This window comes from Lates calcarifer, linkage group LG6 (assembly GCF_001640805.2).
Source record: "Lates calcarifer isolate ASB-BC8 linkage group LG6, TLL_Latcal_v3, whole genome shotgun sequence".
Classification (NCBI taxonomy): Eukaryota; Metazoa; Chordata; class Actinopteri; family Centropomidae; genus Lates; species Lates calcarifer.
The window spans coordinates 19,474,996-19,491,885 of NC_066838.1; the positions used below are offsets into that span (position 1 = coordinate 19,474,996).

Below are 16,890 nucleotides of genomic sequence, written 5' to 3' on the forward strand. Positions count from 1 at the left end.
GTATCAGCGCCTCCTTCCTTCCCATCCACTGAAACAAACAGTGAACCTCACAAAGCTTTTCAAATAATCCTCACAAACGTGGTTCCTTTCACTTTCACTGAATCTTCCCTGCTCTTCTCTACAGTCAATTTCAAATAATTCATCTGTTTCTCCATTTCACTGGCAGTTAAATATTTTAGCTGCCATGTGGGGGTTTCCTGTGTGTGTGTGTGTGTGTGTGTGTGTGCAGTTGGGTGGAGCAGGAGGCGGGATGCGCCAATGGAAAAGACGCACCGCTCGTCTATTGGACCAGACACGAAGTGGGCGCACGCAAGACTCGCCTACCGAGGCTTAAAGACTTTGCCTTTTTTTTCCGGGGCAGGAGACAAGAGGGTCCGAGACACCTGTCAGGAAGACTATACGTCCAAAAAGCTGTACGTGAGGCATCTGGAGGCTTCGTGTTCTTGGCCATGGACGAGCTGTTATCGTTGTTATAGCCCTCTCGGTGACCGGGGAGCGTAAAGTTATTCTGCTGCTTTCTTTGTGTCATCATCTTCTTCTTCTTCTTTTTTTTTTTTTTTTTTTTAAATCCCCTCTTCCCCCCCGAGCCGCATGAGTTCGCCACTGTTTTTAGGTCAGCTGGTTGGGGTTCCGTTAGAAATAATGCACCCCACCATGGAGAAAGACACAACTTACACCAAGATCTTTGTCGGCGGGCTGCCTTATCACACCAACGACGCTTCACTTCGGAAATATTTCGAGACTTTCGGGGACATCGACGAGGCGGTGGTGATCACGGACAAGCAGACGGGAAAATCCAGAGGATACGGCTTTGTAAGTTCAACAACTGTTTTTTCTGAGTGGAATAAACGAAGAACTGAACACACGAAGAGAGAAATGTGGGTTTTAATTAAGGTTTTATCAGCCTCTCTGACTTAATTGGGACAGTCAGAGGGGGTAAAAAACACACTAGATCATGTCTGTTGCAGCGAGTAATGAGTTTAAAGCCACCTTATCATGATGGTTAATTGTTTTGTTTTTTCATCGCCTGCTTATTATCACAGGATTATTTCTCTTTTCTGGGCCTTGGAGGCTGTACACACTGCCACTTTGTTCCAGCAGCAGCAGCCATGTGCAGTGTGTCTGGTGGTGGCAGTCACATGCTTGGAGCATGAGTAGCAGGTTATTTCTTATAAGTGTGTCATCAATTATCTCTGCAGTCCCAAAGTACCAATCAGCACACAGACAGACACACAGTGTAAGGGCACACTGTGTGGGTTTGTGTGCAGCAACGGACACAGACACACACAAAAACAGAGATACACTTGAGTTGGTTGCTGCAGCTGTGGACAGATGTCTCTCTTTTTGCTGTTTGTGTGACAAAGAGAGAGGGAAGGGGGGGGGGTTCTTTGGTCACAGAGGTGTGACATGTCAGTTGGCTCTGCAAGATAAGGCTGCAGTAGTTTCATTTTGACTTCCTCCCTCACAGCTCTTCCCCACCCCCGCCCCTTGCCAACCAGCCCACCCCCCCACCCCGCTCAGATGGTTTTGGTTGTTTGTATGAGTGATTGTGAGTTTGTGTTTTAAAAAGAGAAAGAGACCAAGCGATGAGAGGAGAGGAGAGGAGAGGAGAGGGGTTTGTGTGTTGTGGCCTGACCTCGAGCAGTTCAAATTATCTCTGCCTCTGCACGGCCAGTGAGCCAATCAGCTGAGGTGACCAGTGTGCGTCGAGTTGTTTTCTCCCGCTTTGGGACGGCGGTGCTCATTTCATCCCTGACTTCCCCCCTCAGTGGTCTTAATTCCCAGCAGCAGCTTCTTGAGCCCCAGCGATTTCAAACCATCCACTCGTCTCTGTTTGCATAAGAGAGTCAAGAGTCTGATGCTGTGAAATGAAAGCAAGCGTGGCAGTTTCATTTCCAGTGGCCCATTTATTGGTGGTGTAGTTGTCTGCAGACTGTGTGTGTGGCTGCGCTCTGTGTGTCTTAACCTTCACTACCCTCTTCCCACTGTTATCTGCCCACTCCTCAACTCACTCCCTTAAGGTAGATTCCAGTATCTCATCCTTGGCAGCCCTGTCTAAAAAAATAAAAAAGGAAAAAAAGAAAATCAGCCTCCTACATATCAGCCCACACCAGACCTTACACAGAGCCGACGCTCCACTGGAAGCATTAAAACACACTGATTGCTCACTTCATGCAGCGGAGTCAATGTCTCCTCACGCATTCAGCTAAAAGATTGAATCATTTGAGGAGAGACAAGGACAGCAGCTCCCTCAGGGCCGCCCCGCTCTGGGTCTTGTTGCTTCATCAGAGTGCTCGTGTTGGGATCACTCCCTCCATGCTGGTTAGAGAAGCTCTCGCATAATGCAATTAATGTCGCCTAAAGTGTCTCACCAGAGTGATGTTAATCAGAAATGCTGTGACATTGTCAACAGGTGACCATGGTGGACAGGGGGGCAGCGGAGCGGGCGTGCAAAGACGCAAATCCCATCATCGATGGCAGGAAGGCCAACGTGAACCTGGCGTACCTGGGAGCAAAGCCTCGCAGCTCGCAAACAAGTAAGTGTGTCAGGTCACTGCTAAACACACAGGATCTACAGGGTCATGACAGAAGGTTTTATGCCATGTTTCTGACTTCTCTACTCTGTCAAGAATATACAGTTTCACTTTTAAAAAAGCTATGGGTTTCAGGAAACCTTACACCAACAGGAGTAAATATTGTCTTTGTCAAGGACTGTTTTGCACATATGTAGGATCAACTATCAAACTGCAGTTCATATAGTCATAGAAATGCAGGGACATGTCGCTCAGTGCAATAGTGACGCTGACTTAATGGCTTTTGGACAAAAATGAAACAAGATAGATCAGCCTACACAGACTATACTCTTTAACTTGTAGTCATAGGGTCAATTCCTTATTGGCATTGGTCTTTTAAAGTGAGTGTTTGATAGGGGACTATAGACCAGGTGCCCATTTCACATGTACTGATTCACGAGCACAGCTCACACACAGATCATAAATGTTACGATGCCTCCCATACCAAGAATTATTGTGACATGCAAGTTGCAGCTTAAGTTTGTGAGTCATACAAACCTCTTGAATCCTCATGCATGGGTAGCAGTTATGGTGTGTGTTTCGATTTCTTAAATGTGTGAGAGGTGAGAGGAAATTAACGGTTGCAAGTGAGACTCGTGACCTGCCATGGTAAATATTTAGTCTTCTGTGTTTGATTCAAAGTTGTGATGCTAACACAGGGTCATGAATTCAAAAAAAGAGACAGTTTAAGATGATTTTTTGGCATTTTTGCCTTCATTGGAGAGTTCATGCTATCGCTGCAGATAGAAAAGACGGAAGGAGACGGGGGGCATGTCATGCAACAATGGTCCCCAGCAGAAAGCAAACCTTGGACACTGAATTTGCATCGTATGTGTCATTAACCATGAGGTCACCAAGACATTTTTTAATACTCCTACTCGACGCTGAGATCTGAAACTTCAGCTCCAGCAATGCACAACATTCACAAACTGCTGCGTGTTCTGGCGAGATTAAACCTCAAGGACAGACAACACAGATGTCATGAAAAAAATTTATTTACATGTCTGTAAAAAGGTTAGTTTCCAGGAGCTGGGATGTTACAGCATCCCACAAATTGCAGGCAGGAACACACCAACAGGGAAATCATAATATTCCTTGCAACAACACTGACTGTGTTTACATTTGCACCAATGTCCTGGTATGATCATGTTTTTTAATGTTCTGCTTTATGGAAAAGATACTGTGGCGTGTAAACACCTCATCCAGGTTTCTGTTCTTTTTCTGCTATGACCGCAGCTGTGTCATTGGCTCAAGTTACATAGTAGTCAGTTAGTCCATCAAAAAATATGATGGTAAATGATGTAAAGATGATCAACACGCTAAAACAAAAGGCAAGGAGAGGTTGAGATGTTGTGGAGTCAATTCACACCTGCAGGTAGACAGTAAAAAATCTGGGTATTGTTACAGTCATTCATACAGGGATATGAGTAATCAGGTTTCCCATGTTCCATGTAAACACCATATCCTGAATACTGTCAAAACAAAGATAAGACTAAAAATCCAGAGCACTAATGTGCATGGAAACATTCATCTTATCATAAGAAGAAAATAAGAAAGGCAGCTAAATGGCCGCTGAGATGGATCTCAGATAGGTTTGAAGTCTCTCCTTGTTGCTTCACTGAGATGAATGGAAACCCACAGCTGCCTTGACGATACGAAATCAATCTAAAAACCAATAAATAAATGCACAAATTTTGAGGTTGGTGGGATAAAACATGCAAAACCACTGGTATGCTCATCACCCGGATAACTGTCTCTGCTCGTTCCCACCATACATTCATTCCTTGTGTTACTCAAGTTAATGCACAGCTTTCACGCCGCCGGGCTTTTTCAGTGCACCACCAGCGCTTGTGTTTTTCATGCTTCCCCCCTCCGACGTTTCAGCGCACACCAGACATTGACAGTAGCTCTCCCTTGCCACTTCATTTAAAGCTCGCTGGCTGAAATACTGTCGAGTGTAGGTGTGATTGACAAACAGTGGCGCCAACAACAACTGACTGTGTGTCCCTATTCCTGGGGCCAGCGCTGCGACGCAACTCCCCAAGCATGCGGCTGATGGGAGATGGCAGCGCTTGGTATTTTGTTATTGTGTTTGAGAGAGCAGCGAGAGAATGGGAGAGGCAGAGAATAAGAAGAGCGAGAGGGAATGGGACTGTTAAGAGCAAGGAATAACAGAGCGTCTGTCTCCTCTTTGTCCTGGCAGAAAAAGAAAATGTGCATTTAGATATACGTTCGAACAAAGGAGGAGGGTTGATGAAGTCATGGCAGTACAGTAAAAGGAGAAATAACAAGAGGAGTGAATTGCTGGAGGAATGAAGAAATGAAGTCAGAGGAGGGGCAGAGAGGAGGAGGATAAGTTTCTCCTTTCTTAGTCAGCCTCAGCTGATTCCTGGTGAACTCTGAAGGCAGCGAGGTCACAGATGTTTGTGAGCAATAGAGTGCATCATTATTTTTGTGAGTCTTTTGAGCATGTGTGCATTCGGAGGGAATAGCAGTCGGTCTCTGATACCCTCGTATACATGCTAACATCTGAGACAAACAAGCAGAGACAGAGAGGGAGTGAATCGGCTCTGTCCTTGTCTGCCCGTCTCTTTTTTGTTGTGTGTGCTGCCGATAGCTAAAATATCCTCATATTCTCTCTCTCTCTCTCTCTCTGTCTCTCTTTGTCTTTGTCTGCAGGTCTCTCTGTTGGAGTTCAGCAAGTCCATCCTACGTGGGCTCAGAGGCAATATGGGTAAGACTGAGAAGAATCAATACCTCTATTTCCACCTCTCTCCCTCACCTGCCTCCTCCTCCTCAACACAATACATTTCACTCCTCCGTCCTTGACATTTGTGAGCACTCGCTCCTGCTCTCCACTCAGGTTGTGGTAGTTAGTGCCACTCTGCAGCGTTGAGAGAAAGGGAAAAAAAAAAAATCCCCAGTGGTTGTCACAGCACAAGTGATGCTTGTTTAAACTCTGCAGTGCTTCAAACGCACATTTCTTTATCTGTATCTGTACATTGTGTTTTGATTTGTCTTCTGTTGTCTCTCTGGTCCATTAAACACATGAGAAGCTCAATTCTGAATTTCACTCACGCATGAATTGGGCTTCACTGAGGCAACGAACCATTTAGTCAAACTTCCTCGCATCCCCTCTCTTTATCCTCTCCACACACACACTCAAAAACACACTGCTGCCATTACCTCTCATATTAGTGCACATAGACACTGTTGCATCAACATTGTGCCCAATAATTTGATGTAAGGTTGTGTGATTTGATAATATAAACCGCGATGTGACATAAATTTGTGTCATAGTTTAAGCTGTAGTTGAAGTGTACCTCCTCAATGTTACTGCACATCAGGGCCACATTAGCTTCAGTGATAGAGCACTGCGTGGGGAACACAAGAATGCTGATAGTGAGACCAAGGTTGAAGAAGTTGAGGAAAGACTTTGCCATCTTGTCCTTTTCAATAACACACATCTAGCAAAGTCATCTCCGCTGTCTGCAAACCTTTTGTTCATTGTGATCACCACTTTCTGTCACAGTGAATGAAGGAACATAAACATGGCGACTGCAGGGCAGTAGTCTCCTGTTCACTAATGAGACAAGAAGCTATGTGGACATAGTGGACATACTCAGTCGACTTAGTGTATACTCAGCCTACCATCACTCTGTGGTATATCACGTAGTATGACGAGAGAATGTAAACAGACTGTGGGCAATTTAATTAAAGTACGACACAGCCTGATCATATTCTATATCAGCCTCAGTTTGTGCCTCTCATATATTAGCATGCATCCAAGTCACAGTAGTAAATTTCCCCATTGTGGGACTGATAAAGGATTATCTTATCTTATCTTAGTAACGCCTCAGTTTCTCTAAAAGATAATGAACTGGCGATATTATGTAGTATTTTCGCTGATTCTGACTTTTTCTCAGGTGTTTTTCACCACTTTCTAACATTGTATAGACAAAACGATTAATGTATAATTTTCCTGTTTTGGTTATTTAATCCAAAATTAGAGTCTTCTCAGAAAACGTCCTACATCAGTATCACAGTATAAAATAGCATCCACAGTGATAAAGGATTTTGAATGGCAGCAGCGGGTGCATCATGAGAGCAGCTGGTTCCTTCTCAGGAACTGGATCTGCTTGGAAACTCACGGTAATCCACATGTGAAGGGCGTTCTTCCTCTTCATCCAGTTTCCCAGAGTTTCAGTGTGAACACAGAAGGAAACCTTAATGACTCAGTTCCTGAGTGCAGCATGAAGGGTGATTCACTCCCAGGGCTGTTAGAGACAGCAGAGAGACACCGCAGGTCGCAGCTTCTTGTTGTGTAAGTCGAGCACGGCTGGCTTCTCTGACAACACTTACTCAGGCTTGACTCAGATATTTTGTGTATCACTGTTGCTTAGGTGATCTTAGACAAGGATATTGTTCAACAGTATCGCTGTTGGTTACATGTATGTGGGTGTGCTGCCGACTTTGCAGGTGACATTTCATATTGAAATATCAGCTATTTTGGGAAGAGAGCGCTTGGTTTCTGTGATGCAAACAGATTCTGTAAGCTTTCAGACTGAATCTTCTGTATTTTAAAGGAACATACAGAATGTAGTGGTTTGGAAAAGAACTGACTTTCTGCAGGATGACAAGTTCTCATCCTTGCGGCTACAGAAAAGTCCATTAAAAACCTCAACTGTTCTGAGTGCTATTAATATTGCAGTCCTCAATTTCTGAATGAGTGATGAGGGAATTGAGGCTGACCCAGATGAGTCTATGAATGAGTGATGATGGGCTGATTGAAAGTCTCCCACAGTGAGGGCAGACATTAGAAGCAGAGGGAGTTGCGCTTTTAATCTCTGCTTCCGGGAAGAATCACGGCTTTGACACCTCACTGAAGTGAAAGAGGTGAAAACATCACCTGGCACACCAGCACAAACTAACACACCTGAAAGGCAAACACGCACACGGGGTGGCACTTTGTTTATTAGTGTATAAACACCTGCATATTTACGCCTTAAGATGGTTCTAACAGTTACATGTTAAGCTGTTTTATCAAGGATCTGCTGCTTTTTGTGCGTGTGTGATTGTAAAGTAAATATCTATGGGTTGTGGACTGTTGTTTGGACAAGACATTTCAAGTTATACAAGTGACATTTTAACAATTAATCAATACATTTAGAAGATAATCTACAGATTAACTGATAAAAATAGAGGAGATACCAAAGACGTGAACTTCTCATTTCTCCAAAGGCTGCTGCTTTCTTACAACACGGCACACAAGTCATTTTATCAGTGGTTCAAAAGTAATTTATTACTGCTTCACTGCAGACCAGTAATAAGCTGTCATGAAGCATAAATAAATAAGTGTTTGGCCTGACAGGTTATGAACTGACTGCAGACTTCATGGCTTTATTTTTACAGTTGAGAGGACATTTTTTTAAACCATAAACCATCAAAGCTACAGATAAAAATTAATTAACATAATTCATTCTCTTTAACTATGGATAAAATCTTTTATTTTAAAGTAATACAGTTGATAACATTCAATGTATCTCTGTGATTAGTTTGGACAAATGCACATCACGGTTTTGCTGCAATGACTACACTGATTATTTTTCACTGTCAGGTAATCTGTTGATTACTATTTGATTAGCTGACAAATTGTTTATCATATATGAAATATCAGAAAACACCCATCATGGATGTTTAAGGTGCCAACCGTGAACCACAACATCCTCAGCTCAAAGGAGACGTTTGCTACACGTTGCTCCGCACCTCCCTCTCCACACAAATCCAGGCGACTCTCTGACAAAGGCCTAAATGGCCAAGAATACCTGTCATGATTTCTCAGAGTAAGAGGTGACATCTTCAGACTGTTTGTTTTGTCAGACCAACAGTCCAAAACACAAACATAATCCATTCATAGCAAGAAAGGGAGCAAATCATCACATTTGAGGAGCTGAAAGTCAGAAATGTTTGGCAATTCTTTTGTTTAATTAACAATATCGTCCATTAACTGTTGATCAGCTAACAGACAGAAAAGACAGCCCACAGATTTTAAGCTGTAATGTCATCTGTGGCTCTGAAGGGAAAAAGCCAGATGTTATCAAGATTATCTCAGATTTTAACGGAAAAAAGAGAGATCCTTTTTTTTTCTTCCAGTGTGTTGTTGAATCCTTACAGCACTGCACACATTTGCTTTCCTTTTCAACAAAACACACTTTGAGGGAGAAATTTAACCAAACAATGATGATGTTAATGATGTAAGTCTGGTTCAGTTTCATCATTTAATGGTGTATTTAGGGAAAACTCTGTTGTAGAAGAAGAAGCGATACTAACAACTTTAACCTCAGGAGATCTCAGTACAGCACAGCTGCAGGAGGTGTTGTACTTTGAGTGAATGGCAGATTCACTTCTTCACAACAGGAAACTCAAACTGCTATCACTGCCACCAACATTATTTGTCTACCCACCTACATGTAAAATGAGCTCATATCTCTGTGGTTTGTTGAAAGTCATTGTAGGAAATCAGTGAAGGCGTTCTGTATTCAGCACAGTGAAACAAGCTGATAAGAGGAGACATGACATAACACTGACTCTTTAAAAGAATCATGATGCCTTTAGATTCATTTACAACTTACGTTTGAACAAGGGATGAATAAACCTACAGCCTGTCAGGCTTTATGTTTTTCAGTTTTAGTACATGCAAAGGGCACATCTGTCCAGATCAGACCTCTCTGCTCCGAGGCTAGATGTGTCTCTGACATGATCAGTATGACTGCAGTCAGTTTAAAACATTTCTTGGCAAAGTAGAGGAGGGTTTTTTTTTTATTTTAGGAAACAACTAAAAGAAATAGCTCAAGGTTTAAACAGGGCTGTACAGTTGATACAGAAGAGGAGCCTTTTCAGTTACAATTCCAATTTTTTGTCTCACCATACTGATACCAGTGCTCTTTCCCTTGTTTAATCTTTATACTAATTTGCGTGGAACATATCGGTATCATTTTTATGAGAAGTATAAACTAATTCTACTGATTATATTAGTATATAATGGTGTATGAACCTAAAAACAATAGTTACACATTTTGGTCTTGCTTATTCCACTCATGTCTTTATGTTAAATATAAAGCTACTGGTTAATCAGCAGCAGGTTAGCTTAGCATACAGACTGGAAGGAATGGGAAACAGTTAGTCTGGTTCTGCACAAAGATAACAAAATCCACCTCACAGCGCCTTTGAAACTCACTAATTAACATATTATATCTTGTGTTTAATCTGTTTGTGTCGTGATTGTCATTTTAAACGAGATACAGTGTGTTAATTAGTGAGCTTTAGAGGTGCTTGGAGGCTGATTTTTTGTCACTTTCAGGCAGAGACATGCTAGCTGTTTTCCCCTTAAATTAAGCTATTCTGTCTTCTCCTCTAACTCACAAAAAGTTGATACTGAAACACGTTTTCTGAAATGTCAAACTATTCCTTTAAACATAAAATCTCTCTAAATGTGTCTGCAAGGTTTTTTTTTCTGTTGCTGTTGTTTCACCTCTGTTTTCACTGCTGTGAGGGTTCCCAGGGGGCCTCTGGCTCTGACACTCACACATGGCGCTGCCTCTCCACACACAGACAGTAAACAGCAAATAACAGAAGATAAACTCAAACAAAGCAGAGCTCTGTCTGCTGCTTTGGCGTATTTGCTTTAAGTTTTAAGATGACAGAGGACAGGCTGATGCCAAATGTAGCTTTGAGATACAGCTGAGTCGGGGTGGGGGTGGGGGTGGGATTCTCATTCGGGGGGGGGCATCTGTCGCTTGTAGCTGCCTGCTGTCTGCCTTTAGCACCCAGCATTGGCGTGGTTGCTTGGCAGAAGTGTGATTCTTTTTTGTTGTTGTTGTTGTTGTTGTTGTGATGTTCTAGTGTTTCTTTTTTGAGAGAAAGAAAGGAGAGGGAGGAGATGGATGTGTGGTGAGACAGTTTAAGGTGGAGGAGCTGCGGCAGGGGTAGCACTTCCTGTTGAGACAGTGGAACATAGACAGAGAGGAGGAGGGAGGGAGGTTATGGTGTATGTGTGTGTGTGTGTGTGTGTGTGTGTGTGTGTGTGTGTGTGTGTGTGTGCGCGCGCGCGCGGGGGAGGAGGGGATAGGGGGTGGAGGGACACACAGACTAACAGCACACCTGTGGCCTTGTGTAGTTGCGGATGGGTTCAGTGGAGCTTTAAGGCCGGTGGTAGATGTGACGCCGGTGCTAGTTTTTTTATTTTTTTTATTTTTTTCATGTGTGAAATGCATTTATGGTCGAGTGAAAAATGTTCCTCAGTGAAACATTAGTGAATCATAAAACAACCTCTGTGGGTGCCAACATGTCGACTCCTATAATACGTTCACATCCTCAACTGTTTTCTCTCTACAGTACGTCTCTAATTTTTTCACTCTTCCTGCGTTTCGTCTTTGTCTCCCTTCCTCCCCCTCTAAATTATTTTTCTCGCTCTTTTCTCCTCTCTCAAAGCCTGTAGTTATTACTCTGTCTGTCGGGGGGTTTAGGTAGATGGCGAACCCTCAGGTGTATATTCCTCTTACCCAGGGACCCAATTAGAAGAGGCACTTCTGTCGCATGAAAAACCTAATTTGAAAAAAAAAAGAAAAAAGATTACGTTAGAAGCTTTTCATAGCACAGAAAGCTGCCATTTTGTTCAGTTGTCTGTTAAAAGATGACACATTTTGATCTGCATTTGCATTTTTCAGTTCTTCAGTTTCTAGCTTTTGTTGTTTTTTTTTTTAATGTGCATTTCAACACTAAACTCAGCTCCTGCTCCTCCATTTTGCAGTGCTTTTTAGGAGCCATTGACTGATGCAGACAAAAAAGTGCATAAAGACTTCCAACTATAGATTGAGACCAACTTTTAACCAGCAGTGACTTGGCATTTTTGGCTATGGTAGAAGTCTTTTACTGTGACGCAGGTGCAGAAGCTTGATGTTTAACAGCTGCTTCCTCAAAACTGAATGAAAGTTGGTCTAAACCCAAGATTAGCAGATTGTTTTGTTTGAACCGATTGACTGGTAAATCACATGTAGGATCAGAGCTGGAGCTAACAGGTTACAATGAGTCACCATACAATCATCATAAAAATTGCAACTATTTTGAAAACTGATAAATTGTTTAAGTCGTTTATCAAGCAAAAATGCCAAATATTACCTGTGTGAGCTTTTCTCTGTCTTAAATCAGTGTGAATTGATTGTTTCTGGGTTGGTCAGACAAAGTAAGACGTGAAGGATGTCTTTCATTATTTTCTGTGATTTTTTTATAGACCAAAATGACAAATGGAGGAAAACCATTACTAATATTGGCCCTAATCAGAGGGGGAGGGGCCAATCAGGGGACAACAATGTCCCATATCATCTGCAGTCTTCATCTACATGTTATTCTGCAAAAATGTGTGCAGTTTTATTTTTCATTGTGTGAAACCCTTAATATCTCCAACAGCAATTAACGTGTAATATTTTATCAGTTGTTCAAATCAAGTGCAAATAGTGCACATGCTCAATGTAACATATTTGTTTACACTAATGTATTATTCATTCAAGAGCAACAAACATGCAACAAGTGAAAGTGAAACAGATATTATTTAGATTTTATTACACTGACAACAAAATCTGCACATTGGCAAGATTTACCCTTTTAAAACAAACATCTAAGACACACTGAAATTATCATGACCTTCACCGCCATGATAATATTCAGTAAAGTTCTTTTTCTCCGTACCACGCAGCCCTATTTGTATTAATCGAATGTAAATGTGTTTCTTGCTTGCTGACATGAGAGCTGAGTGTCCACTGCTGATGTTGGCCTTTCTATCTCTCACCCTCCCTCAAGCTGTGTGTGAGTGTGTGTGTGTGTGTTCATGGAGAGAGGACAGGGGGTGGGGGTGTGGGGGTCATCTGTGTGCATCTCCATGAGTGTGTGTTTGTCTCTTTGACTGACTCACCCTCCTCACATCCCTCATCTGAACTATTAAAAGCGTGGCTGTCCTAAGGCATGAGGGATATGATGGCTGATCCTTCACCTCTCAGCATCTCTCCCTTCTCTTCTCCTCCCTCGCTTACTCCTCGCTCAAGGAGTCCCGACCTCGACCCTTACCAAAAAAATGTGCGGATGTTTTCTTTTTTTCTTTTATTCTTTTTACTCAGTGCATCCTATCTCTTTTATCCTGCTGCCTGGTTCTGAGGAAGGACAGCGAGGGGGAGTGCAGCAGAGGAAGCTGACTGCGAGGGAGTAAACCCGTAGAGGGGAGGGAGAGGGGAGTCAGTGGAGGTTATTCTGCTCTCATGGGTCTGTTAGTGAGTGTACACCCATGCAGCTGCGCCAATTAGCCTTGCCATGCCTGAACCCCCCACTCGCTCTTATCCACATCCTCTTCTAAGCTGCTTAACACAACCTGTTAACTGCATATGTTTATTATACTCCTTTCATTCAGGCTTGCATGTTCATTTTTTCTGCCTGTGCACTTTGTAATTTACGTCGTGTGAGTGTGTTCGCGTGCATGTATGTATGTATGTATATATATATATATATATATATATATATATATATATATATATATATATATGCGTGCGTGCGTGTGTGTGTATATATGTATAAATGTGTGTTTGACAGCCAGCGATGATGCCAGGCATGGGGAGGAGAGAGGCGAGGCGCAGCTCCCTCTCGTACGATGCCACTGTCACATTGCATCAGTCAGGCCGCTGCAGGCAGGCAGCGGCACACAGCCGTGGGAATGACACTGCACTTCTGCTCTGGGAGAGACTAACGGAGTGAGCAAGGAGACACGGGATACGGAGGAGTTGGGGAAGGAGAGGGGGTGTTTTTAGCTTCAGCTTTGTTTTGACTTTGTATGTTGTTGTATGTCATCAGTCTGACGATTTTATCTTCGTCAGGGTGCTGCCTTTCTGCAGGACCTCCTTTAAAGTCCCTGAAAACATATTTTCTCAAAGAACTTTTTACTGTAAGCGATGGAGTCTTACGCAAAAGTGCTGCCACTTTTAGATAAGTTTTAATTATTTGACATGAGAGATTGCAGTTGTGTTTTTGTTGTGTTAAAGGCTCGGTTGAAAAGGTGATTTTGATATATTTCTGTGCTTTAGTCAATAGAGATGGACAGTAACTAGGTGCATTTACTCAATTGCTGCACTTAAGTACAATTTTGAGGTACCTGTACTTTACTCAACTAGAGTTATATAGTTATTTTTACTCCATTACATTTATTTGACAGCCATAGATGCTACTTTATTCAAGTTTCACAGACAAAACAGGTAACAAGCGTATAAACTGCATTATTAGATACTGAACCAGTGGTTTCTCACCTCTTTGGATCGTTCACTCTCACACAAAAGCAGATGTAGGGGCTTGGTAAAGATTAGAAAGAATGTCAAGACCCCTCACACTTATCTCACAACCCTTTGGAGGGGCCCATCCTGTGAGTTGGGAACCACCCTTGAGCAGCTACAAGAGTTAAATGCTGTTTACACATTGATGCACCAGTATTAATAATCTAATAATGTAATACACTTGCTTCTTGAAGTAGTTCATGATTCATTTTGAAGTCTGCCTTGTATCATTGGCCTGTTGTAGAAAGCAGCCATCCAGCCAATGCATTCTTCCCTTGATCTGTTCAGTGTTACTTCAGTGCAACACAGTCCCAAAGTAGTATATTTCCTGCCCCATGCTTAGTAGTTGGCAAATGCAGAAGTTTGAATGGAAAGCTATGGAGATTTGCTCATTCACTTTCTTGACAAGAGTTAGATGAAAAATGGATACTACTGTCATGTATAAATGTATAGCTACAGCCAGCGGCCAGTGAGCTTAGTGCAAAGATGTTACTGGTTTCATACTTAAATACACATAGTATTAAATATGATTCAGTATGGCTTAAATGAAACACAGAGATTGGCGAAATGTTTTCTCCAACTTCAGTCAGTGAAGGTGAAATTTCACAAGAAAATTTGGGACTTTGGGGTTAAACCAACATATGGGCATTGGAATACACTGACAGACAGACTGCTGACATACTGGTGTGTGGCTGTGTGTGTTGTGTATACAGCAGCGTGGGTGTGCACAGGCCCAGTCTCTGTGTTTGTTGTGTATGCACACCTGATCCCTGCCCTCACTCTGTTTAGGGGTAAGCAGCAGCCGCTTCTCGTTACTCTGATCACCTGTTCAGACTCGGTGACAAGGTTACTGTCAGGTTAATGGGTTTGACTGTAGGCGCTGATCATGGGAGTGTAAGTGTTAAGTACTGTCATGTTCTGTTGTTTTTACTTAAGCGCAGCAGTGTAACCTAGTTCCTGTGATATGATCACTGTTGCTGTTGCCAGATGTAACTGAGGCAGTTCAGGTTAAGTGGGCAGCCGCAGGCAAGGGCATGACTGAATACAGGAGGACAGTAGAGCGCTTTTTTCTCTCATTATTGCTGTGGCTCGGAGTACCAACGATCTCCTACACTGCATCTGTTTTGTCAGGTTGTGTGCGTGTGTGTATGTGAGCTCTTGGCCATTCAATTCACAGACTGCTTTTTTTATTTCAAAAACACAACCAATTGTGATGAAAAGTAATCTCTATTTAGTGTTTAATTTTTAACCGTATTGATAATTCATTTGGAACAAAGTGTTTCTTTTTGAACGATTCTAAGGCAGTGTGCTAATTAAGCTTAAACACAAGGGAGAAGGTCTATTTTAAGGCAACAGCAACAGTGCTGCTAATTGCTCTTAAAGGAGGATACCTTTATATTTGGGATATAAAGAAAGGGAGCAGTTGCTGTTTGTTTATGCTAAATGTGCAACATTTACTTACTGTTACTGTTGTTGTATAAATGACACCAAATAATCAGATCACATCTCACCAAGACACACCAAGTGGCAGCTCTGAACACACACAAATCAGATTTTTCTGACATTGCCATCGGATATTCAAACACAGATATGAATGAGGTCAGGCTGTGTGTGTGTGTGTGTGTGTGTCTATGTGCAATTTTTTAAAATGAAACACACTCCTCTATCACTCTTTTTCTTGGGTCTCAGTTAGATTGTCAGCTATCATCATTGATGATTAATCTGCAGAATTGTTTCTTGATTAATTGTTTAATTGTCTGGTCTGTTAATGACAGAAAATTATGAAACACTGTCAGAATTTGCTGTCCAAGCTGACATATATACATTTCCTGTCATGTCTAGCAGATATTCACTTTTGAGAAGCTGTACCATGAAAAATTCAAAATGCTTTCTAATAGAGCTGCAACAATTAGTTGAACTATTTGATAATCCTTCAATAGTTTGAGTCACTCTCCAGGCAAAAATGTCAAACACATTTGGTCTCGGGTTCTCAACTGTGGGAATTTGCTGTTTCCATATCTTGTATTGTGATAAATTGATTTTCTTTGAGTTTTTGATTGCTAGTCAGACAAAAAAAAGACATTTGACTACAACAAATTGATCGATAATGAAAATAAATGTTAGTTGCAGCTCTTTTTTTTACTCGGTTAATGTTCTCTGATCTTAACCCCGGTTCCTCTGTCTGTCCAGGCTCGCCCAGCAGTACGTCTATCCCCAGGCGTTCCTTCAGCCCAGCCTGGTGTTGCAGTCCCAGCTCAGCCCTACAGCAGCAGCACTCACCTCCCCTTACCTGGACTACAGCTCTGCCTACAGTCACTACGCCCCCACAGGACTGGAGCAGTACCCCTACACCCCCTCACCATCGCCCTCTGCTGGCTACCTCAGCTACAGCTTCTCCCCCGGGACGCCGGGGCCGGCTCTCACCGCTTCCCCGACCCCTCCGGCTGCCATCCATCCTCCTCTGGCTGCACTCACCGCCATGTCTGCCGCCCCGCAGGCCTTCCTCCACTACCCTCTGCACCAGCCTGACCGCATGCAGTGAGCATGCCGAAATGATGATTCAAAACAGCGTGACTGTTGAGCTGTGGCATCATCAGGATGAGACTGGTTAAACCAGGAAGAGAGTGTGATGTAATCAAAAGGGCTTTTAGAAAGCACTCTCATTCCTGTTTTTTTTTATATATATTATTGTTGTAATAAATGTTTTATTGCTATTGTCATCAGCATACGATCTGAATGTTTTTCATAAATGGCAGAAGTCAGGGACTGGAAAGAGATGGCTGGTAATTTTCTGGACGTTTCTCTCTTACTGTTGACCCTCAGTGCAGAGGTGCGAGGCAGTCTGACTGCTGAGGGAGTGCATGAGTAAAGAGACTATGAGAAATATGTCTGTTTGACATGATGCTGTGGCTGCAGTTTCCCCAAAGGTACTGAGCTGAATGCTGGATATT

At 42.6% G+C, this 16,890-nt stretch overlaps 1 protein-coding gene across 1 annotated transcript; it reads left to right on the forward strand.

Moving 5' to 3' along the window:
- Positions 1 to 316: 316 nt before the first annotated feature.
- On the forward strand, positions 317 to 16,659 carry rbm38 (RNA binding motif protein 38). The gene is made up of 4 exons (XM_018701173.2): positions 317 to 813; positions 2,414 to 2,537; positions 5,253 to 5,307; positions 16,130 to 16,659. The coding sequence occupies exons 1-4, from the start codon at positions 592 to 594 to the stop codon at positions 16,479 to 16,481; spliced, it is 753 nt and encodes a 250-aa protein (XP_018556689.1). The 5' UTR covers positions 317 to 591; the 3' UTR covers positions 16,482 to 16,659.
- The last annotated feature ends 231 nt before the right edge of the window (positions 16,660 to 16,890 follow it).

What these genes read in the sequence shown, in the direction of transcription:
- rbm38 (XM_018701173.2), top strand. Translation starts at nt 592, where the DNA reads ATGAGTTCGCCACTGTTTTTAGGTCAGCTGGTTGGGGTTCCGTTAGAA. An exon ending in GCCTCGCAGCTCGCAAACAA is followed by an intron (nt 2,538 to 5,252) that starts GTAAGTGTGTCA and finishes CTTTGTCTGCAG; the next exon opens with GTCTCTCTGTTGGAGTTCAG. An exon ending in TGGGCTCAGAGGCAATATGG is followed by an intron (nt 5,308 to 16,129) that starts GTAAGACTGAGA and finishes CTGTCTGTCCAG; the next exon opens with GCTCGCCCAGCAGTACGTCT.